Source organism: Hydra vulgaris, chromosome 04, assembly GCF_038396675.1.
Source record: "Hydra vulgaris chromosome 04, alternate assembly HydraT2T_AEP".
NCBI lineage: Eukaryota > Metazoa > Cnidaria > Hydrozoa > Anthoathecata > Hydridae > Hydra > Hydra vulgaris.
The window spans coordinates 30,263,905-30,288,526 of record NC_088923.1 but is presented as its reverse complement, the minus strand read 5'-3'; the positions used below and the strand labels follow the sequence as shown (position 1 = coordinate 30,288,526).

The 24,622-nt window shown below is 26.9% G+C and overlaps 3 protein-coding genes across 3 annotated transcripts in view; 2 read left to right on the top strand and 1 right to left on the bottom strand.

Moving 5' to 3' along the window:
• The window catches only part of LOC105848289 (uncharacterized), a 47,538-nt gene extending 44,318 nt beyond the window's left edge, over positions 1 to 3,220 (top strand). Inside the window, exon 11 of the mRNA XM_065796035.1 lies at positions 2,793 to 3,220. Coding sequence (XP_065652107.1) covers positions 2,793 to 3,094 — 302 coding nt within the window. The 3' untranslated portion in view covers positions 3,095 to 3,220. The remainder of the gene's footprint in view (positions 1 to 2,792) is intronic.
• Positions 3,221 to 5,383: 2,163 nt separating this feature from the next.
• Positions 5,384 to 24,355, bottom strand: LOC100203125 (splicing factor 1). The gene is made up of 14 exons (XM_065796034.1): positions 24,094 to 24,355; positions 22,483 to 22,684; positions 21,482 to 21,604; positions 10,912 to 10,987; positions 10,250 to 10,402; positions 10,056 to 10,145; positions 9,701 to 9,731; positions 7,745 to 8,016; positions 7,508 to 7,636; positions 7,378 to 7,435; positions 7,228 to 7,296; positions 6,880 to 7,135; positions 6,116 to 6,315; positions 5,384 to 6,036 (listed from the first exon to the last, which is right to left on the bottom strand). The coding sequence occupies exons 1-14, from the start codon at positions 24,253 to 24,255 to the stop codon at positions 5,989 to 5,991; spliced, it is 1,869 nt and encodes a 622-aa protein (XP_065652106.1). The 5' UTR covers positions 24,256 to 24,355; the 3' UTR covers positions 5,384 to 5,988.
• On the top strand, positions 13,635 to 18,550 carry LOC136079745 (uncharacterized). Its single transcript, XM_065796033.1, has 5 exons — positions 13,635 to 14,701; positions 14,820 to 14,934; positions 15,054 to 17,813; positions 17,922 to 18,058; positions 18,240 to 18,550. The coding sequence occupies exons 1-5, from the start codon at positions 14,504 to 14,506 to the stop codon at positions 18,456 to 18,458; spliced, it is 3,429 nt and encodes a 1,142-aa protein (XP_065652105.1). The 5' UTR covers positions 13,635 to 14,503; the 3' UTR covers positions 18,459 to 18,550.
• Positions 24,356 to 24,622: the final 267 nt, after the last annotated feature.

The window sequence follows — 24,622 nt, the reverse complement described above, 5'->3', positions numbered from 1 at the left end:
TATATATCAAACTATGAAATAGTTTGACCAAATGAAAGATCTAACGAAATATAACAAAACTGCATACTTTTACTTACATTTTTTTTTTTTACACTTACCTTATTATGACCACTTGTGCACTTATCATAAATTGACCAATATATATTTGATATATAAGTTAGATGGATAATCAATTGATTTAATATTGTAAATTGTTTTAAATTCAATTTTAATCAGATTTCAGTTAAAAGAAATCACTAAAAACTAAAAAGTATGTTTTTATAACTTGATAAATTGAAAATTGCCATTGGAGCATATCAATTGCTCAGCACAGCCTTATGAAAAATAAGTTTATGATGAAGTTTATGTAAAAGTTTTCATGCCGCTTCTATGTGAAACTTGTCATGCTTATACGTTTTATATGTTTCATATAAAAGTACATATTATTTACAATATAAACAGTTTATACAATAGTATGAAATAATATAAATAGTATATACAATAGTATGATGCAATATAAACAGTATATGCAATAGTTTGATACAATATAAACAGTTTATACAATTGTTAAAACATGTTTATGTTGTTTATAGCAATAGTTATAACATAGTTATAACACGTCAGACATCTCGTATATATTAGACACGTCGTATATATTAAGAAAAAAGACCAAATAATAGATAATTTAAGTAATCTGTCAAATAATCAACTGTCTTTATCCATTCCAGAAAATAGTTTCCAGGCGGTGAATATCTGGGTCATTATTGCATATATACTCCTCATCCCTGCATATTACTGTGGTAATGACTCTAAAGTGTTAGAAAGTTTGTAAAATTACGAAACCTATAACCAAAATGCATTTTTACAATAGAAATGTTTCACACACCAGTCAGCAAAAATTACTCTTAGGCAATTGTTTTTTTAAGATCATCAATAGTTTGAATATAGTTATATTTTTTATTCATTCGGTGCAGTGAATGATAAAGAAGTGCTAGGTTTATTTTTTTCTATTTTATACAAGTATCTTCGTACATTAATTGTATTGTGTTTAAGAGTCGTTTTTTATAAGAATGTGGCAGTTTGAAATAGTTTAGTTCTTGGATTTTCTTGAAATTTTCATGATAATCCAAGAACTCAACTGTAGCTTCAAATTATTTTAAAAAAAGACCTGGAAATTTAAGACCATAACTCAAATATTACTGCAGTTAGCAATTTCATAAAATTTTGACTGATGTTTTTCAAAGTATTCTGTATTTGGGTGTAGTTCTCCCATGCAGTTATAAATGTTGATTAAAATCAGAGGAAGTGCTGAATTTTTATGACCAAATGTAACTTCGGTTTGTATACATGTAAAAAAAAATCGTGTCGCATTTAAATCCAGATCAAACATGATCTAAAATACTTCTCACGTGAACCTTCTGCAAATAGACAACATTTTGTATAATCAACATTATTATCTTCAGTCACGTCAAATATCAAATGATTTGTTTATTTTATTTCAACTCTGAAACAAACTCTCATACCAGTTCAAATTAAACTCACAAATTTCATGTAAATTTATGTTAACAATTTAGAGATTACATAAAATTTAGAGATTACATAAAATCTATTATTAAAAAACATGTTTAAAAATTATTTATGAGCTGTTTTGTTCGCTCTTGATTATATTGAAAACTTATTTTTTAAGAGCTTAATTATCTCAATTATATAAGTATTATATACTAATAATACTTACAAAGTTATATAAAACATAAACTGAGTAAATATCAAAAAATATTCTTCCATTTTCCACAATTTACACGTGGAGTAAGCGCTATAAAACAATTGTGTCAAAAAATAGAAGATTATTATATTATATATGTATAATGTTCTTTTGTATATGTATGATGTTATATTACATATGTATAGTTTTAAACTATACACAATATTAAAAACATGTTATAGAAACTTTATTAAATAAAAATTAAGAAAAAAAACATGTTATGGAATTTTTACAGGATGAAAAAATAAGTTAATTTCATATATTATACAACTACCAGAGACCATTTTGTACTAAAGGTCATTTTAAATGATCGGAACCTGCCATTTTAAATGATTGGTATCTGCAATTAGACACAACTATTCATTGAACTTCTTATTTATTGAGAGTATTTAGGTAGATAAACCATTTTTTAAAAACTATACTTCATCAGCTCGTTGATGCATTTGACCATCATTCTAGTAAATAAATATGATGTTCTTTCTAAAAAATCTATAGCAATCTAATCTAATCTTAAATTAATCAGAGACTTACTCCTTAAAAGTACAAAATTTGTGTTATTGAACGCCCTTAGAGTTGTTTTTGGTAACGGAAAAAAGTGTGTTATTATACAAGCTCAAATTTTTTTATTACATGTATACAAATTGATGTTACATTTGCTCATAAAAATTCAGTACTTCTTCTCATTTCAATTTTTTTTTTAACTGCATAAAAATGCTTTCTAAACATGGAAACCATTTTATGAAATTTCCAACCGCAGTAATATTTGAACCGCTTTGAATTATGGTCTCAATTTTCTAGTGTTTTTTTTTTTTTTTTTTTTTCATGAAATGATTTGAAGCTATCCCTGAAAATCTCATTAAAATTCTTGAACTTAACTATTTCAAGTTGCTGATTTTACATCATACTTATAAAAAACGGCTCTTAAATGATTGTTTCACATTTTTTGCTATACTTTTTTGCTATATTTTACATAGTTTTGCTATACAATCCGAAGTTCCACATTACTAAATTGATTTAAGTATTTTACAATAGTGTATTTATCTTTCTAAAGGATACGGAGATACTTTGCATCAAGCATTTAATGTTAATGACGAAGAAATAAAAGTAACAAATGGAGTAATAAATTCGTTGCAGCCAGTCGAACTTTACGCAGTTCAAAAGAAATCTGAATGTACACAACAACAACAAGTTGCGCATCAATCGGACAATGTTAGTTTTAATACATTTATATATAATAACATGATTTCTGACGAAAATGGCTTAAATGATACGCGTCATTTAAATGAATGCGCTTTTATTGGAGAGGAATTTGTAATAACGTCTTCCAATGATTATGATGAACTTATAAATTAAATTATTTTTATTTAAATTTCCTCATCACAATTGACCCTTATTTAGAAATTTTAAAGTAATTAATTCTGATTGTAATTTGTTTTTATTTTTGTAAATGTATAAATTTTTAGTAACTTAAAAAATTTGCATATTTGTTTTGATTAATTTAAATAAATGGAAACTTAAGTTATCACTCAAGAAAAAAGACAACTGATTTTCTATTTGGATTAAAAATATTTATTTTACTTGGTCATTACGTGACAAATTTTTGCTTGTTTTGTTCGATTTATTTGAAATTTGGTTTACATCGTTTTTAGTTCTTTTACACTTAGTTTTAAAATTTTAATAATTTCAAATCTTTAAAACAAAAGTATTAATTCAAAAGAGAAATAAAAAATAAACGTTTTCCAATAATCCCAAGTTTTTATATTATAAATATATATTATAAAATTTTTTCTCTTTTTGTCATTTTCTTTTGTCTTATCGTCTCTTAGTTATGTTTTTGAAAAAAAAAATTTAAGTTGGTACTTAATTGAGAAACTATATTTGATAGTGTTAAACAAGCTGAATATAAAAAACATTTTTTTAAATTTTTATAATAAAAATCAGCTAAGTAAAGCAAGAAACATGCACGTACAAGAACATAAATAACATGAGCAAATGTTGAGATTAAACTTAAAATTTTATAGGGGAAAGGCGCCTATGATGGCATACCGGTCACTTCATAAATATTGGTTATGGCGAAAAAGTGATTAGACCAACATGTCTATACTGACTTTACATTAGTTTTAGTAAAAATACGTCCCTTATGCACAAATATTGCTTTTATAATCAACAAAAATCGATTTTGGGATGTGCTGTTGTATTTTTAATCCCTTTATATACTTAAGATTGTGATTTTATTAACTGTTCAGAAATGTACTACATGTAACAAAGAATGTATCCATATCAAAACTTTTGTTCTTGATCTTCAGGATACTGAATAATGAAGCTTCAAAGTTAAGTATGATATCATAAACGCCTTTCCCCTAATTTTATTTTATAAAATTTAAAATCGCAGTTATATACCTGTATCGGGCTTAAAAAATGCTCCATGAGGTAAGTAAAATTTTTAACTCTGGCCAAAATAAAAAATATTTTTTATTTATTCTAATACCAGCTCTTTCAACAATATCAATAAGTAAACTGTGAAAATTTTAAATAAAGAGTTCATAGCTTCTGAGATGTTTATGTTCTAGTAAAATGTTCACAAAATGCGAAACTGAGAAATTATAAACTCTTATTAAAATAACTTTTTTACAATAATATTAAAGTTTTTTGACTTTTTTTAAACTCTTTTACCTACTTGATTTTAACTCGATATTTTCTTGGCATTTTTTGTTGCACTGTAGAATGAGCACGCGACTGCAGAGTGCACTAAGATTAAAACAGTATCATATCAATTCAAAAACATTAGCAAGTTCTAATATTATTAAATGCAATAACAGCCCACTTTTATTTCCACAGATTTTCATTACATAATTTTTGAGCCATGATTCCTATTTAATACAAATACATACGGCGGTTCGATACGATATACGATAGTTATGTCCCACCTCCCCTACACAAGTTGAATAATCCATAAGTTATAATAACATAAGATATACTGAAGTTTATTACCATGAACATGGCTGTGAAGCAAACATAAACACGTTTGTTTGCAAAGTTAACATAAAACCTAAGGCACAATAAATGTTGTTTAAGTGTATGAGTTAATATTATTTTATAAATTTTTATTCGTTATTAGAACAAAAAAAAAGTTCAATATGGATTTTTCCGGGAATCGATTTCCAACATATTAACTTCTGGGCCAAGCACACACCTTAATAGTATGTAATTCAACTTTATTAAAATTAATATTTGTATATATATTCAAAGACGTTTATAAAATATCAATATATACTTCTCTTTTGAATGTGAATATTCCGTTTTTTCCCATATGCTTTGGGGACTATTAAATACTTTCGAATTAAGGTAGTTTTAACGGTCCTTCAATATTATCAAACTTATAAGTCCAACTTCACAATTGAAAAAACTTATTTATATATAAATATTCATCAAATATTTTAAATAATCATCGGCATAATATTTACCACTATAATAAGAGTTTCACGAAAAAAAAACTTCCCATTCAAAAAAGTTTGGTTCTAAACATATTCTTCATAAAAAACGAGTTATTGCATTTCAAACAGAACTCTTAAATACTTAAATTAACTTTAAAATAATCTTTAAAAAACGTACTCAAAATGGATAGAAAGTATATGCAATATATATTACTAAGATTTTTGAATCATTAAAAAAATAGTTGCTTCTCTATCGAAATAAATACATACAATCCATTCTCTACAAGGTTGAAAAAGAAAAAAGGAGGAAACAAGGACAGATGAATTTTCATTTCTTGCAACGTCATATAAGAACGCCATTATACCAAGTTTCTCGTTACCACGAAATTTTTTGCAATATATACCACCTAATATTGGTTTCAAATTATAAATTTTTTGTTTCAAAGTAATAAAGTTTGTGTAAAAACATTTAAAGAGCTACAAATTAAAAATTTGAAATTTTTTAGTTTTTTTTTTTTAATTGTTTAGCTCACATTCGTCCGCAAAAAACAAGAAAGCAGTTTTTTCTTAATTATTGTAATCTTAACTATGAGGGATCTACGAGGGTATGTTACTAAGCTATGCAGGCTTCTTAAATGTGATATATTTCGACGGTTTCGTTTTTGTGAGGACACTAGAAACAAGATATTCAAACAAACTCAAACTTGCGAAGCGTAACGGTTACTGATCGTCTACAGAACATGAATAACTTAAAACTAAGTTAACTTGTTAACGAAATCATTCTTAAAATAAATACGTAGTCACCGTTATCCCTCAACTTGATGGAGGAGGTGGTGGCGGCGGTGGAGGAGGTTGTTGCGTCTAAATATCAATTAAATAATTACAACAACAATCATATTGCATTAAAAGCTTATTTTTAAAAGATGTTCTTAAAGCATACCCAAGGGGGAGGTGGAACAGCATACGGTGCAGGCGGATTAGTAGAAGGAGGTGCAGGCGGTTGTTGATAAGGATTGTAAGTACCATACATTTGCTGCTGCCATCCTATCTGAGGATAACCGGTAATCATACCACCAACAGGGGCAACTGCAGGCAATCCATAGCCAGGCAGTGGAGCGCTAAAACGACTAACTGAAGGACCTAAGAAATAATTTACTCTTGATAATTAAACATAAAACTAATATAACCATAAATATCAAAACTAAAAACAAACAACAAAAGCAGTTAACCCGACCCTAAAGCTTAATACTAATTTTTATTTATGCAAAGCATAAGTTTTCTAGTCTGATAACACGTATATTATTTCGTATAATAGTATAATAGTTCGTTTTTTAAGAAATAAACTTGTTTTTTAAAAAAAAGTTGTACTATTATCATAATTATATTAAAATTTTATTTTTAATTATTTAATTTAAATTAATTCAATATACGGTAAAATAAAGAAAAAAATTGTTGGTCAATCTTTTAATACCTTATTTTACTAAAAAATGTACTTTTTTTAGAAACTCAACCCTATAAATGAGTTAAGGTCCAAAACACATTGCATGTATGTTTCTTATGGCTTATGGTATGTTTCTTTATTGAAGTTAATTAGTAGAATAAATTTGATCAAATATAAGTAAAGTTTACTTAAATAAAAATAACGAATATGTATATATATGTGAGATTAAAACGTAGATAGTTAATTTGAAAACAATAACTAACCACCACGAGGTAAACTTTGTTGCCAAGGTGGAGCTACAGTAAATGGCCTATTTTGCTGAATAGGATATTGTTGACTAACCCAAGGTGGTGGAACAGAAGACTGATTGGCTTGAACACCAGGTTGAGGAACACGAAATTGAGAGTTGATAGCTGTTGTAATTAAATTATTGGTTTGAATGTCTCCGATTGATTTAGGATTATTTCCAGCAGGAGGACCCCATTTACTTCTAGTATCATAGTGTTCTTTGGAAGGATCCTGAAAAAGTAAAAAAAAAAAAATTATTCATAAGCTTCTACAAAAAGAAATAAAAAACAAATTACAAAATCAATGCAAACTATGTAAATTACTGGAAGCTTCGGTGGTTCTTTTTTAGCTGGTGGACCTTCAACGCCTAACTCAGCCATTAAAGACATATACTTAAAAGAAGTAAAGATAACTATTTAAATAACTAATAATTCAAAACAATAAACAAAATACAAATAATTTCAAAAACTCACCTCTGTATCCATCTTAGCTTTTTCTGCAAAAGTTTGCATTGGCCCAGAATTGACATCGCTAAAGACATTTAAAAAAATTTTAACATGGTTAAAATTTTAATAGCTTCCCACATTAAACTTTTTCACTTACTGCTTTATTTTACAATCAGCAGCAACATGACCATATCCACCACAATTATGACAGCTAATTAATGCTGTAACATTTCTTTGTTCTTGACATTCCCAATGTTTATGATCTGTAGCGCCACAATTTTTACACCTAAAACATAAGGATAAAAACAAATCTATACAATTATAGCATTAAACATATAAATACACAATCAGCAATGCAAATTAAAATATCTAAATATCTTGAAACAAAACATACTTAATTAACTCCTCATCAATTAAGGTGCCATTAAGCTCAGCTAATTCTCTCAGCTGGTTTCTCCTAAGTTCATTAGCAGCATCTGGACATTCGACACCTTCCTTAACAATAGCTGCAACAACTTCAACACCTTTTCGAACTTCTTTTTCAGAAGGGCCAGTTATAAGTGCATGTAAAGGTTCATCTTCACCTGGCATTAATTGGCCAGGAATTCTACCAACTTTTCCTTCTTTCACTGATCCTTTGCCACGAATTATAATTTTACATCCAGTCTGAAAAATTGAAGCAAACCTGATAAACTCTGAAATACAAGATCTTTGAAAAAACCTCAATAAAAAATCTTTGTATCTAATGTTATTTATATGCAGCAATTATTACAACATATATTTTCATCCATTGAAAATTGCTTTAGCACTGTTTGTAACATCATATTGATTTATCAAGAAAATGCTATTAGAAAGTGCATTTTAATAACACAAATATTGTACCAAAAATTATATAGTAAATGCAAAAGATAAATACATGTGTCTAATGTTATTTACATGAAGCTATTATAATTCAACATATATTTTCATCCATTGACGATTATCTAGCACTGTTTGTAACATCATATTGATTTAACAATAAAATGGTATTGGAAAGTGCAAAGTAATGTATAATTACAAATCTATACCAATTTATTTTGTTCTTAATGTACAAATTAAGTCAAAAATCAATTACTTAAAATTTGCTATATTGAATGTGCAAGTTGTTTATTAATACAATAGATTTAAATTTAAAGATTTAATTAAAATATAATTAGTTAAAGGATTAAAAACATATTATAAACATTTTACATACATTGCAGATATTACCAAATATTTCATTTAAATTAAGAAAATTACATTGTTTTGTATATCAATTCAAATAAAGTTATAATTCAAGTTTATTTCATTACATTATTGAACTGATTATTTTATATTGCATTTATAGCGACTTCAAAAATCATGGCAAATTAAGAAGTTATTAATAAATGCTGTTAATACTTTTAAACTTCATAACAAAAAATAATATTACAATTATCTTTATTTTCTATTATTATAATATTTTCTTTGGTTTCCATATTACATAATAGAAAATCTTTTTATAAACTAGACTTTGTTCCATTTTATAAGTACTGAAACCTTCACAGATGACTATGTCTGATAAGTATGACATTATAGATCACATTTCACGAGCAGTTAAACTCATATTTATTTTTATATATAAATTTAACACCCCACTCATATAACTTTTAACTTAGAATACTTCAGAAATGTCTGCTATCATCACAGCCAATGCCTGAAAGAGTAGATAAATATCTACACAGTGCTTGTAGTCAAGCGGCAATATTAGACTCGAGATTAGCGCGTCATTTTCATCAGCAGCTTCTACAAAAACATTGTAAAAAAATCAACTTGAACAAAAACAAATATTTGATATATAAAAAAGAACATATCATTGCATAGAGAAGACCAAATTATAATATCTAAATAGATACAATTAATTTACAAAAATTGCAATACCTTTCTAATAATTACTTGACTAGAGTTTGAGATAGATGTTAATTTTTTTTAGGTGATTAAATTACAACAGTATTTTTTTATTTTGCATATTCAAAATTTTATAAGGGCTAATTGGGGGAGGGGGTTGGAGAAAATCAGCATATATGGTACAAAAAATCATTTATTTTTAAAGCTCTCCTCTGAAAAAAAAAAGATGACATAAACTACCTGGTATTTTTGTAATCAATAAGTCTTTTAAATATTTTGCTCCTATGCACCAGAGGCCAGAAAAAAAAAGTGACTGAAAATCCATAAGAGTCCATCATTTTGGGACTCTTAAGGATTTAATTTCAGCAAAGTTTTTTTTTTTTTGACAAAAATGCAAAAATATATAAAATAATTCAAAGGTAAAATGATAAATTTACAGTTTTACCTCTTTCTCTAAACGCCTGAGTGTGTTTCCCCTATAATTAAAAAATAATTATTACTTTTTGAGGTGATAATAATTTAAGACCCAATGAATAATGAGCAAAATGTTTGCTCAGTTCATTTTATAATCACAGAAATGTAAGAGATTTTGATTTAAAGCATCACAGCAAACAATAAAACATACACATATGCATAATAAATATTCCTTAATGTAATTTAAATAAATATAAATTAAAGACTAATGAATAATATAAAATGTTTGCTCAGTTCATTTTATAATCACGGAAATGTAAGAGATTTTGATTTAAGACATCATAGCAAACAACAAAATATACACATGTGCATAATAATAACCATACCTAGGACCAATTAATAATCCAATAAAATTTACAGCAGGATTTCTTTCAGCTGGTATAAAAACTTTATCTTGAATCTTTGAAGTAGGAGCTCTACAACACAATGATGATAAAAATAAATATTTAATAATTAGCTATTACTTTAATTTACTAAACTGCTTGACAAATAAAATTTATAACAAAAGTTGTATAAGTACTTGTAATCTAATGGAGGCTTGTAATTAGGTATTTCTTCAATTGCTTTTTTGATGAGAGTATGACGCTCTTCTTCAAGTTGTTTGCGAACACGATATTCTCTTGTGTTTAGCCTCTTGCCTTCTGAGTTGTATATTGGCTCAGGTGATGGAGACCTTTAAAAAGAAAAGAAAAAATAAGAAAAAGCTAAAAATACTACCACTAAAAAAATTAACACCATATATATTTATCATAACATTTATTAAAAGCTAGATAAAAAAAGATATAGAGGTTAGAGCTATAATAAAATTAGGAATTAACAAAATATTTAAAATAGTAAGTGTACTTCACTTTAGTTCACAATATGCAAAGACAAATATTAGTTCTTAGAAAATACAAAGAACCGCTTTAATTCTTGAACTTGAGTGAAGGCATTAAATAAATACATAAACCTACTTACTTTTTAATCTTGAGAATCTCAAGGTTTACAAAAATTAATAGCAATGACATAAATAAAATATTCTTTTAAAAAGAGTTTCTTTTATTAGAAAATTTAAATAATCATGCTTATTTTATGAAATATCAGAGAACCATAGATCCAGCCATGTTCACTTTGGCTGAATAAAATTAAATACAAATGAAGCATTATGTTGTTGTCAACAGCCTCGTTTTTGTTGAAACCAACCTTGCGCCAGGATCAGCGGGAATACCGAGGTCCCCTGTACGTAGCTTTTGAGATATTTCTTCAATCTTAAATTGGACTAAGGCAAAAAATATACATAATTCAAATACATTTACAACAATATAGTCAACCATTTTTGCTAATGTTTGTCGACCTACATTACCCTGCAACCAGGAAGGGCTTAAACAAGCAAAAATATAAGCATTACAAATTTTACAAATTGTTATAACAATATACTGAAAACAAACAAAATTATATGCATGCTTGTTTGTTTAAGATCGACAAGCATTTAGCTCTCCAGCCAAGTAAATTTTATCATAATACCTAGATACTCATTACTTCGTCCCATCTACCTATCTCAGAATATTTTCTATAAAAAACCACATGAAAACCACTCCAATAAAAATAGAAAAATAGCCATCATTTTAAAAACCTTTATTTTCATACCTGTTTTCTATATACTACTATATTATAAAAACAAACAAAAATTTGGTAGTTTAAAAGTAAATACAAATAGGACAAGTTTAATGTGTATGTTGTGTGTGTGTGTAACTTATAAATAAACAAATTAAAAGTTACTGAAACAAATTGATAAAATAAAAAGAACATAAATTGACTAAATGAATAGAGCTTGCATAGTATGTATAAATACAGCAAAAAAAATGTTTATTTAAAAAATTCTTTAAAATAATGTTTTTTAAAATGCTATATATATATATATATATGTATATATATATGATGTGTATATGTATGTGTGGATATATGTATGTGTGTATATATATATGATGTATATATGTATGTGTGTATATATATATATGATGTATATATGTATGTGTGTATATATATATGATGTATATATGTATGTGTGTATATATATATGATGTATATATGTATGTGTGTATATATATATATATATATATATATATATATATATATATATATATATATATATATATATATATATATATATATATACAACCCGTAGATGTTGTCCGAAAGTTTTTTCCATATTTTGTTGACAAAAAGTAAAAATTAAAATGCAAGACCGGATTTTTTTATTTTATTAATTGATAGACTGCCTGCCCCAACCAAACCCTCAGTCAATGTAGCAGCACTCCCTAGCGAGTCAGGCTATAAGATAGTCAATGTAGCAGCACCCTGTGCATGATTTACAGTAAAAAAAATAAAAACATTCTATTAAAAAAAAACAAAAATAAAAACATTTTAATATAAAAAATAAAAACATTGTTTATATTGTTAAAAACATTCAGAATGTTTTAAAAAACATTCTGGTCAATTAAATTTGCGTTTTTGCGGCTTTTTTAAAAAACAATTAATTTGTAATTAAATAAATGGTTTTTACTTTCTGACAACACGCAAATGTTGGACGAAAGTCAAAAGTGACATATGTGATTATATATACACACTATAAGTGTATATATAATGGGTAATATACTGATAGCAATCTTGCAACTAAAAACAAATGAAAAATTTTTTTTTAAAAAGAATATTAAAGGTTAGGCACTAAATCTTTTTAACTTGTACATAAATCCTTAATAAAGTCTAAAATACAAAATCTTCTATAATCTTAATAAATATTAATATTTTAATCTTAATTTTTAAAAAGAAAAAAAAATTGATTTATTTTGGTTGCAAGTCATTTCTTATTAAATCCTCAATCAATGGATTGACGTAGCCACCAGAGCTCCTTATTTTAGTATAACACTTTCAGTGTGCATCTAATGCTTCACTTATATATATACATACATAAATATACATTATATATCAGGCCTCAGCAGTAGTAGCTGGCAATTGCCTGCACCCGCATACACACCCACGCAACTTAATTTATACCGGCAAAATAAACCCCATGCAAAATAATACTTTTTTTAAACATCAAAAGTTTATTATTGAAAACTTTTGTTGTTGATGTTGTGATATTGATAAGTTTATAAGACCAATATAAGACTTGCATTAAAAACCATATTAAAAAACTGTATAAAGTATAAAATTTAACCTATGTAAACTATTTTTTCTAAAAACGAAAGAACTTTTTAATATGAAATATTTTAATAGTTGCCTTTTTAACTTACCATAAAAGTACAACTTGAAGCAAAAATAATGGATATATGCATATTTTATAACTTAGATAAAATCTTTTTTCACAAACTGTGATAAAAATATGTTCGTTTAAATTTGAATTATGGAACACAAAAAAGATTTTAAAAGTATTGAACTCATCTATAGATTAGAGCTTTTTAATGCGATTTTTAAAACCTTTCAAATTAGATTTAAATTTCTCAAAGAAAAACGAATGAACTTTTATTTATGGAAACAGGGAGAAATGCAAAACATAATAATATTTATAAAATAATTAATAGTTTTAATAAAAAAGCAAGCCAATTACATACTAAAACAAAGTTTAAAAAATTTGGTCAAAATGCAACATTTGTCTAAATAATTTTTTTTAGAAAACTTGACGATGCTTGAATATAAAAAAATACCACAAATACAATTGTTTTGTGGTATTTTTTTATATTCAAGCATCGTCAAGTTTTCTAAAAAAATGTTGAATCATGTTGTAAATACCAGACACAAAACATTAGTGTAACTAACAAAAGTATTACTAAAACGTAATCAATTATTATAATCAATTCATTTTCTTCACTAACTTTTGCTGAATATCAATATATGCTAAATAAATACTAATCACCCAAACATGCACTTTAAGAGCCATTTTCTGAGAAAACCAGGCAATGCTCAAAAGTGATATCTTTCAATCATTCTCAATTTTACATATTGCGTTGTTTGTAATATTAAAAAGAAGCCTGTAAAGTTTTTTTTTTTTTAATATTTCTAGTTCCTGAGTTATGGTCGGTCAAACTTTATCCTTTTAATACTTGGAAAGTCACTTTTGGGGTTTTATGATTTTTAAACTAAGATTAAAAGCAACGAGACCACTGCACCCTAAGTTTCTTTTCATATTATGGAAGTATAGGTAGAACTTTAAAAAAAAAAATCAAAAAAACTGAGGACAATCCTTCCTTTGTCTAAAAATCATAAGCTGAAATCACACATTTTTGAATTTGGGGCCTACTTTAAATACATTTATCTCGGAGCGTAAAAAGTGCCCGCGACTTATCTTATTCTTTTTTGAAAGAGTATCTCATTTTTATTTGAATGGTCTAGAGAAACTGAGAGGATATTGTTTACAAAAAAACTTATGAGTCATCAAAGTGTCAAAAAATGTTTTAATTAGCGTTCAAATATCAGCCATTATGGGAAATGGGAAAGGTCCCAAGATTGAATTTATAAATTTTCTATTACTCCATATTACAATTTAGTTAATGCAAAAAAAAAACTTAGGGGGTAATATTCCATTGTTGAAATAATATTACGTCAAAATGATGCTAAATCTGTTTTTTGTTTTTTTTCATTTATACGATTGTGGACTTGAAAATAAATTTTTTTCAGTAAACATTTTTAACTTGATGTTTATTGAACATAATTAATTACTGTTAGGCATTATTTCTTAATTTACAGTTATTCAGTATGGTTTATTGAGCATTTCCTTCTGAATTATTCAGAACAGAGAATGAGCATTTTATGCTTAAAGTACTTTAAAAAAAAACACTTAGTTGCAAAAAATATGTCAGAGCAAGAGGTTGTTATTGAAAATGTTTGCAAAGTTAATGATGTCAAGTGTGGACCATATCCTCGTTTCAATAAAAAAAGGTTATTCAAGATACAAGATCTGACTTTGGATGTCAAAGCACACTTTGTAAAAATTAAAGTAAGAAATGCTCTTAGCAGTAAAAAAAAAACCTGTTAGCATCATATAGTAGTGTAAAATGATTGTTGTTTAATTCCCTCAGTTTACATTGCATAATATCTAAGTTTTATGTTTTTAGGTTTTAAAGGCGCACCACGAGACAGAATGGACAGAAAAGTCTCTTATAGAAAACCGAGGGTGCATATCACTTTCTGATAACGACTATATTTGTCCTTACCATAGATTTAACTTTGGTAAGAATTTGCTTACAACCGTATTTCAACAATAACAAAATTTAATTACTAAATAATATATAATAAATTTGAAATATTTAAATAAAAATTTCAAATTTTGATTTTTGTTAAAATTCAAGGTATTGGCTGGGTTCCTCCAAGAAGATGCTGTCATCCAATGCATGAACTAAGTGTTGGTAAAAAATCACCATCTGTAAGAAGTGTTTCAATAAATATGTCAATAAATGTTTCAAAATATTACAACAAAAATGTTCCTGTAGGTTCCGTATTTTGTCACAATCACCTTAAGTCGGAGCGCATTCTTATTCAAACTAAAACAAGTACTGCCACTAACAAAGAGTTAGTTGAGGACACAACTGATTTTGATTTTGAGCCTAAAGAAATTTTACTTTCTGGAGAAAAGGTTGAAGGTGCTACATCTACTGGTAACAACCTATCAGAAGCACTCCACATCAGCCCTTTTCAGTTTCAGATAAAGAATAAAATGATAGCTGATCTCAGCAATGGAACCAAAAATAATTTACGAAGAAAATTTGAAAGAGCCAAGGTACAGCTTGCAAAGAGGTTTGCTGAAGCTGTTGCCCCAGATCAGAGTGAAGACTTTATCTCAATTGTTTTAAATAGATCTTCGGAAACTTCAGACAATGATGCAGTACCTGATGATCTAAAAAAATTTGTTAAAATTTATGAAGAAAGTGACTCTATGGGTAAACATATTGTTCTGTGTTTAATTGAACATGAAAAATTTACTAAGAAGTTACTTATGAAAGTTTTTGGGTGCTCCAAATACAAGATAGACCAGGCACGAAAAATGAAGAATGCTAACATAGGTATAACTATTCCTGTCGAAAAAGAAATTACGCGAAATCGACTAGACCAGAAAAAAGCTGAACATTTTCTCGATTTCATATTTAACAGCAACCTTCTTCAAGATGTTGCATATGGAGTCACAAAAATTAAATTTGACTCAAATGATGTATGTAAAATATCTCGTGCAGTTTTGACAGCTAAAATGAGTCATACAATTGCATTTTATAATGAAGTTTGCAGAAGTGAGAACTACTCTCCTTTATCGGAAAGCAGTTTGTGGCGAATACTTCATGCTGTTAAACCATCTCAACAAAAATGTTTAGCGGGACTGGATGATATTACTGCTGCAGCTATGAATGGTTTCTCTATGTTGCAAGATTTATCTTTAAAGTACCAGAATAGAGAGCTGAGTAATTTATTTGAACGCAGCAAACGATATTACAAAACTAATTTCCAGTTTAACTGCAGTGCGACCTACCCTAATTCTATCTCCCACTGCCCAATATTTGCTTTGAGTGATATAACCGACAAGCAATTGCAACAGATTTCAATAGCACCTAATGATAAGATTTGTTATGAGTGTGAAAATTTAAACAAATCCTTAGTTGAGATAAAAAGATTAGCATCAAGTAATTCAGCCGACGAGGATACTATTTATGATATTGAAATTGCTGAAAAAGACATCATTGATTATAAAAAACATTTAATGCGTGATTGTCAACAGAAAAAAGCCAAAGTTTTTGCTTTTGAAAATCTTGATGAAGAAACTGGATTTTGGTTGAAAGACTATTGCCAAAAAGTTCTACCATCCAAATTCAGGGAAGGTCAAAAAGAATATTTTGGAAAAAAGGGGATGTCACTGCATGTAGACATTTTCTTCACTAAGAAAAATAATATTTTACATAAAAAGGTCTATTTTACAGCTCTTTATAGGTGTGAGCAAGGTTTATCGGAAACACTATCAATTGCCCAATTAGTTCTTCCGAAGTTTAAGCATGACCATTCTGGTGTTAATAAACTCTTTGCAAAATCCGACAATGCTTCATCGTACCATGGCAACTTTATAATGGAAGCTCTTTTTATGTTGTGCAAAAATAACCAAATACAGCTTAAGCGCTACGATTACAACGAACCTTGTCGTGGCAAGGATCAGTGCGACAGAGAAGCTGCCGGAGCAAAGTCATTGATTCGTAGCTTTGTTGACGCTGGTAACGATTTGATGTGTGCAGAAGACATTTATACTGCTTTACATTACGGACATGGGCTGAAAAATTCTGCTGTTGGTGTTGCCACTATAAAGGGAAAAAGCAAGTTGAGCGGAACAAAAATAGCTAAAATAAGTCAGTATCATTCGTTTGAGTTCTTTCATAATTATATGACAATGTGGCGATACTATGCAGTTGGCGATGGAGTTAAACAAGAATATTCCAATGTCAATTTTGATCTGCAGATGTTTTTAACACACCCATATAGTGATACTGAAAAGAAAACAAGAGTTTTTAAAAGCAATATGAAAGAAAAGTTTCGCGAAGATAGATTACTAAATTTGTTTCACTTTTGCACTGAGCCATTTTGTAATGGATCATTCCATACATCAGAAGAACTAGAAGAACACATGATGTTGGGAAGACACATTATTAGCACTTTAAAATCAGGAATGGATAACGTGAGACAGAGTTTCATAATGAAGATGCAAGTTCAGTCAAACTTACATAGTTATAAACCAAACTCACAACAGGAGGTAGTTGAAGAAGAATGTTCTGACATTAGCAAATATGTTAAAGGTTGGGCTTTACCTACACGCAGTACCTTCCGGTATAGTATGAGACAAAAAGATGTATTATATAAACTCTTTATGGAAGGTGAAGTATCTGGAAAAAAGTTTAGTCCAGAGCAGGTGCACCTTTTGATAAGAAAAGAGCTTCAAGTCTCAGAATACGTAACAACTCAGCAAATAAGATCACTATTTTCACGTTGGAGCAGGCTAAAAAAAGACAAAAGATTAAATGAACCAATTGATGTTGGTAGTGCTAATGCGGATAACGAAGAAGAAGAGACAGCAGATCAAGGTAATAATTTTTATATCTACTCTCATGAATATATATTTTAATATTATTTTGTAATTATAAATATTTGTACAAGTGTTTGTATAAATATTTATATTTTTCTTTCCTTAGATCTAGAAGAATTAGAAAATGAAGAATTTGAAAAGGAATTTATAAGCATTGCCATTGATTTATCTAGTGCATGGCATGAAAACGATTGGATTGTTGTTATTTATATGGGCAATTGGTATCCTGGGATTGTAAATGAGGTACTTCATTTTCATTCAATGTTTAAAAAAATGTTTTTCATTCAAATAAAAACATTTTTTTTTAACATTATTTGATCATATTAAATGTGTCACTAAATTTAAACGAAGTTTTACTTTTGTCAAATGAGAATCAGATTTTTCAAACTATTTTTCAAATTAGAAAAATCATTACTCATATTAGGTTCTCAGTGATGGTTACAATGTGAGCTGTATGAAGTATGCTTCTGCAGTCAAGAACCTTTTTAAGTGGCCAGCTTTTCCTGATGTTATAAAGTACAAAGACAGTGAAATCATTTGTGGAATTCTACCACCTTTACCGTTAAAACAGTCTGGAGACTATAAGCTTAGGGATGATCAATTTGAAAAAGCCCAAAAAGCATTTCAAGCAACAATGCATTAAAATCAAAGATATAGGATATGTAAAACTGATTTATGACGCAAACAATGGCATAATAAGATAAGGACATCATACAATATATTGATTAATTCCGCTGCTACATTCGGTTGTTTTTTTTAAATATATAAAAAATTTAACTTTTTGTGATGGAGTTATTATAACAATGAAATATTACCCCCTAAGTTTTTTTTTCGCATTAAATAAATTGTAATATGAAGTAATAGAAAATCTGTATCTTCAATCTTGGGACCTTTCCCATTTCCCATAATGGCTGATATTTGAACGCTAATTAAAACATTTTTTGACACTTTGATGACTCATAAGTTTTTTTGTAAACAATATCCTCTCAGTTTCTCTAGACCATTCAAATAAAAATGAGATACTCTTTCAAAAAAGAATGAGATAAGTCGCGGGCACTTTTTACGCTCCGAGATAAATGTATTTAAAGTAGGCCCCAAATTCAAAAATGTGTGATTTCAGCTTATGATTTTTAGACAAAGGAAGGATTGTCCTCAGTTTTTTTGATTTTTTTTTTTAAAGTTCTACCTATACTTCCATAATATGAAAAGAAACTTAGGGTGCAGTGGTCTCGTTGCTTTTAATCTTAGTTTAAAAATCATAAAACCCCAAAAGTGACTTTCCAAGTATTAAAAGGATAAAGTTTGACCGACCATAACTCAGGAACTAGAAATATTTAAAAAAAAAAAATTTACAGGCTTCTTTTTTACCCTATTACCATTACTGTATATAAAATTGAGCGCGATTAAAAGATATCACTTTTGAGCCGACACTACTTTTGCCTGATTTTATCAGAAAATGGCTCTTAAGTACAGACGACTTGGGTCGCCTGCAAAGTTGGTTTAAGACAGGCGTTTCACTACTTGTGCACTTATTTACTCCTGCCAAGGCCTGTATATGAAGAGGTTATTTTTAAAACGCAGTATGAGCAATTTTAATTTTATATACTACTTGAAATTATTTAATTAAAAAATAATTAGCACATGAAAGTGCACTTTAATAGACTTTAGTTTATTAGTAACTTTTTAAAGTTGTCTTTAATGTCTTTAAACAATGTTATTATTAGTTGTGTTATTGTTCAAGTCACTCAAAGTTTTCTATTTAAGTTGACACATAAAAACAAAATTGCTCATGCTACATTTTGGAAATAAGTTCTACATACATACACAATCATCTTTAAAATTAAATACATTCAAGATCGTACAAAATCATTCAAGAAATTGCTATACAAGATTAAAAAAAAATTATTACTTTCAATTTAATTGCCAATGTCTAGTGTAATAAACTAAAAACTTTAAATAATCTTAAATAAGGTTAGCAAAATAATCTTGAGATAAACAATGTTAAAAATTTTAAAATATTTTTCTGTGAATTCTGCAAGCTTTATTAAATAGTAACTCGCTTTGTGTTTTTTACCGTGCACTATTTGAAACTCTAATAAAACAAAATTTTGAAAATTCTTTTATCAAAAATATTCGTTGCTGTTAAGATTATATATTGATTTTTTGAATTCAATTAAAATAATAAAAATTAAGAAGTTTGAAAGGAGAGAAATAATAAAAATTGAGGATGTTAATTCTACTATGCAAATGGCACTACTTTACTAGTATAAAACAAAATCTTAACCCTATATTAAAATATTATTTATGCTTTTTCACCCTTAACATGCACAATTACATTATTTTAAGAGTAATCAACCTAAATTAAATTATTTAAACATCATTTTTGCTAAAATATTTACAAAACAATTATTTCAAATAACAAAAAACTAAAAAAAAAACATTTGAAAAAAAAAATTGTCAAAAACATGTTTTATTAAAAGCTGAGGTTGTTTATACAAAATGAAAAATAAAAAAAAGACATAAATCCAGCCATATCAATGAAATTAAAAATAATCTTAACAGTTTCCCTGCCAACTTCAAAGAAAACTGTGTTTTTAAATGGATTTACTAGTACATGTTGATTATTAAACAATAACAAATCAAGTCTAAATTGACATTTACAAACCACATTATTAATACCCTGAGAATGCTGCTGGTAGTATTTACTACTTTTTATAAGAAATTGTTGCTACAACATTCAACATAAAATGACTTTTTTGGTACATTATAGTACAAAGGTAAGTTTACATATCTTAAGATAATATTTAAAGATTTGTGGTCAATGTATTTCGCACGAGTCAAAATCTTGCATTATTACAGATATTTTACACAAACCACTTGTTTTATACAAAAAATTAGCAGAAATCCGCTGAAAGAAAATCAAAAGTTAGAGCAAAATATAACGACTTTGAAAAAAAATAAGCTAAATAACAATTTTTAAATAAGCCAGGCTTTTAAATAGAATGTTATGATGTAGAAAAAAATTACAGAAACATTAAGTAATACTGTATAAATAACTAAGATTTGTTATACATTTTTTTACTGATACTAGAAATATTATTAGATAAATATGCAAATCTCTGATTATTTGTTTACAATTATTGGTTTGATTAACAAATTCTCCCTTGATCTAGATATTTCTACTAGGTTTTTAATTAATATTGCTTCAAATTGAACGAAAAAATGTCAAAATTAAAAGTAATAACCTAGTACATCAAATTATTAAATAAGATAGTTAACATTTATTTAGATTATTTACAACTATTTACAATAAGATAGTTAACATTTATTTAGATTTACACAAAAAAATCACAGTTGGCAATAAAAAAGAAAGTGATAATAAATTCATCCTGTAAAAAAAGTTTGTTGAAATAAAACAAATATAATAGTTTATCAGACGATGCTTAGGATTGTTGAATTAGATTTTTATCAAAAAATGTTAACAGTGCCGACACCTAATATACTGGATAAAGCTAAAACTATTTCTATATAACATAATCTAAATAAATATATGTAATAAAATCTTGGATTTACTCATTAAATAACTTTATGAATAAAGATCTAACATTATTGTAAAGCAAGCATGAAAAATAAAACACTTGTATTTCCATTTAGAAAAATCCATACCCAAATAATGAACTCTTTGTTCTTCTGTAAGATCAGCTGGTAAAGTAACAAGACCAGTCATATTTGCCTTTTCTTCTTTGGCACCCCATCGACTTGATCGTTTCCTTTTTGAACCATCAGATCCTAAATTAAAAGACAAAACAAACAAAAAAATCATTTTAATATAACTAAATTATATTTATTTGAAATTTAAAGTTTTTCTTCTTTTTTTAAATTGGAATTTTTAAAAAACATTGAAATTTGACCCAAAATACTAATATATAAATATAAAAATCCAATAATATATAAAGTGATGAATAGTTTCTATTAAATAAAATCTAATCATTAATAAGTTTTCAATTTTATGGAAATTCCAAAAAAAAAATTCTTATAGATATCCCAAAAAGTTTGTGGTCACAAATATGTAATGGTATATGTAATTTGTGGTCACAATGGTATTTTGTGGCCACAATGGTATATGTAATTTGTGGTCACAAATATGTAATGGTATATGTAATTTGTGGTCACAATGGTATATGTAATTTGTGGTCACAAATATGTAAATAAGGTAAATTCTAGAATGAAATGTGAAAATGAAGTAATGTGGGTAAATTCTAGAGTTCAAAAAGATTAAAGAAAGTAACTAAAAGTAGTTAATATTTGAGTTTCTTTAAAAAAACCTTTACAATGTTAAACACATTAAACTATTTTTAATATTCTAAATTCAATACATAGAATATATTTAGCATAACAAAGCCTAATGTTAAAAAGCTTTGTGGAAATTGAATTTACATATTATAGATAAAATATTTTTCAGTTATTTTTTAATATCGCTATTTGAGTATAAGTATATAATTACAAAGTGAGTTTCTACACCTTGATTAATATGTTTTGAGTTAGACTTATTTTTAATATTTTAGATATCACACAAATCAATTTTAAAAACATCTCGAAATTTTAGAAGTTAATTTCTAAAAAAAAAAAATGTTAAATAGATATAAAATTTAAAGATTTTAAAATACCTCCATCATTAGTATTGGTAGTATTACCATTGTTCATTGGAGGAGGTTGGTTATAATTTTTAAAATTAAATTGAGATTGAGTCGTTTGCTGAAAATTGTTAGATGAAAACTGATGCTGCCCATAGGGAGGAGCAAAATCATTACGCTGCTGCGAAGGTAGATCATGCTGCTGATTAAACTCTTGATGCCCTGTTGGCCTAAACTTTTAATAATAAACAAGGACAAATCAAAAATTGAATTAACCATATTAAACTTAACAAAACTAAAATTTATAAACGATTACTTGTGTAACATAAAAATAAAAAACAGTCAATTTGAGAGAGTAACTATAAGACTTAACAATTATTTTTTGGAACACTAATTAAAAGATTTAATTATAAATTACAATTTTTTTATGCATTAAACTATATTTATGTAATAGGCAACTGAACTCTGTTAATAAAAAATACTTTATGAATGAAAACTAACTAATTTCATAATAACTATTTCAAATGAAATTTATGTCAAAACAAAATGATTTAAAGCGTGAGTACGTTTTTTAGTATGTCAGTATGTTTTTTATTAATTCAAATGCATTTTAAAATCACATTTCTATTCTTTAAAAAATTTTCTAAACGCATGTTGTTTATTAAATTACCTTCAAAATATTTAACTGATTGAAGATTAAGCAAGAATAATAAAACATTCTTTTCATAAAAAGTTTGATAAAAACTTGCAAAAATGTTATTATTTTACATACAGTTAAGAAAAAAATTAAAATACCAATAATCACAATTTGATAATCCATTAATGATAACTAGAGTGGAAAGTTCAATAAAAGTGGTTTGAAAATTTAAAGAAAGTACTCTAATACTCACACTTTAACAGTTTCTAAATGTTTAGAAATAATTTCTTTTTTAGACAATGCTTTAAATTTGATTGAAGAACATTTTCAATGAATTTTTATTTAAATTAAAATGCTTTGTTAAAGAACATTACCATTTAGAATTTCAATCAATGATGGATAAATGTTAATTAATGCACAAACATAAACAGACATAGAAATAAGGAAAATAAATGTTAACTTTAGTTTTTAAATAGCTGTTAAATATTTTTAAACTTTAACGTCATATTATAGAACTTTGCATAGATTTTTAGAGATGTTGTTATGATTCTAAATTAAATTAGCATAAAATTTTCTGCTGAATCATACTTTGACAGAAAAATTTGCAGAATATAATAACTATTATATTTAAAAGAAAACCATTTTCACTCGTATAAACAGTCAAATAATGTTAAAAAATGACGGGTTTAATGTGAATTTAATTAAAACAAGTGAAAAATGATTGCAGCTATCAATAAAAAAAAAGATGTTTAAAAAATATGATAAAAACAGTTAAACAAAGCTAAAGTTACATTCAACTACTCAAAAAAAAATTTTTTAAACTCTTAGAGAGAAATTATTTCATATGACGAATTATTTTATACTAGTTACCTAGTTGGTCTCACCAGGTAAATATAACAGTTTATGTTAACTTAATTTGTTTTGGTATGACAAAAAAAGACAATGCAACAAAAAATCATCAAATGAATATAACTTTAAAAATGTTAAAAATCATTTTAATAAATTACTTGTTGAGGAGAGGATGGCGAGCTTGCTTGTTGGCGGCGTTCTTGGTGTTGCTGTCGATATTGAGAAAGAAGACTACTACCATTTGAAGAACTTTTTTGCTGACCTAAGAGAATAGGGTGTACTTTGGTCAGAGGCATGCGATTTGCACCAGTTCCAACCATATTTTAAAATTTGATCATACAGTATAAATATATCGTTACTTTTAGTGCTAGAATAAAAGAGATATAAGCGGTCTACCTAAGCACGGTCTATGAAGAAAGAACATCGTTCGTAGATGTTAAAACATGCTTTTAGTATTGCAAGGAAGGAAAAACATTTTTTATAAACAAAAATCTACATTTTTGAAATATTTTTAAAATAAAAACTCAAATTTAAGTTATAATAATAAAAATTATGTTAAAAAATTAATTTTTAATTGTTTATTTATTACTTTAATTTATGAATAAAAATTAAAATAATTATAATTGCAAATAATATATTTCCCCCGTCTATTTTTTTAAACTCTGAAATCGAGGCAACCAACAAAAA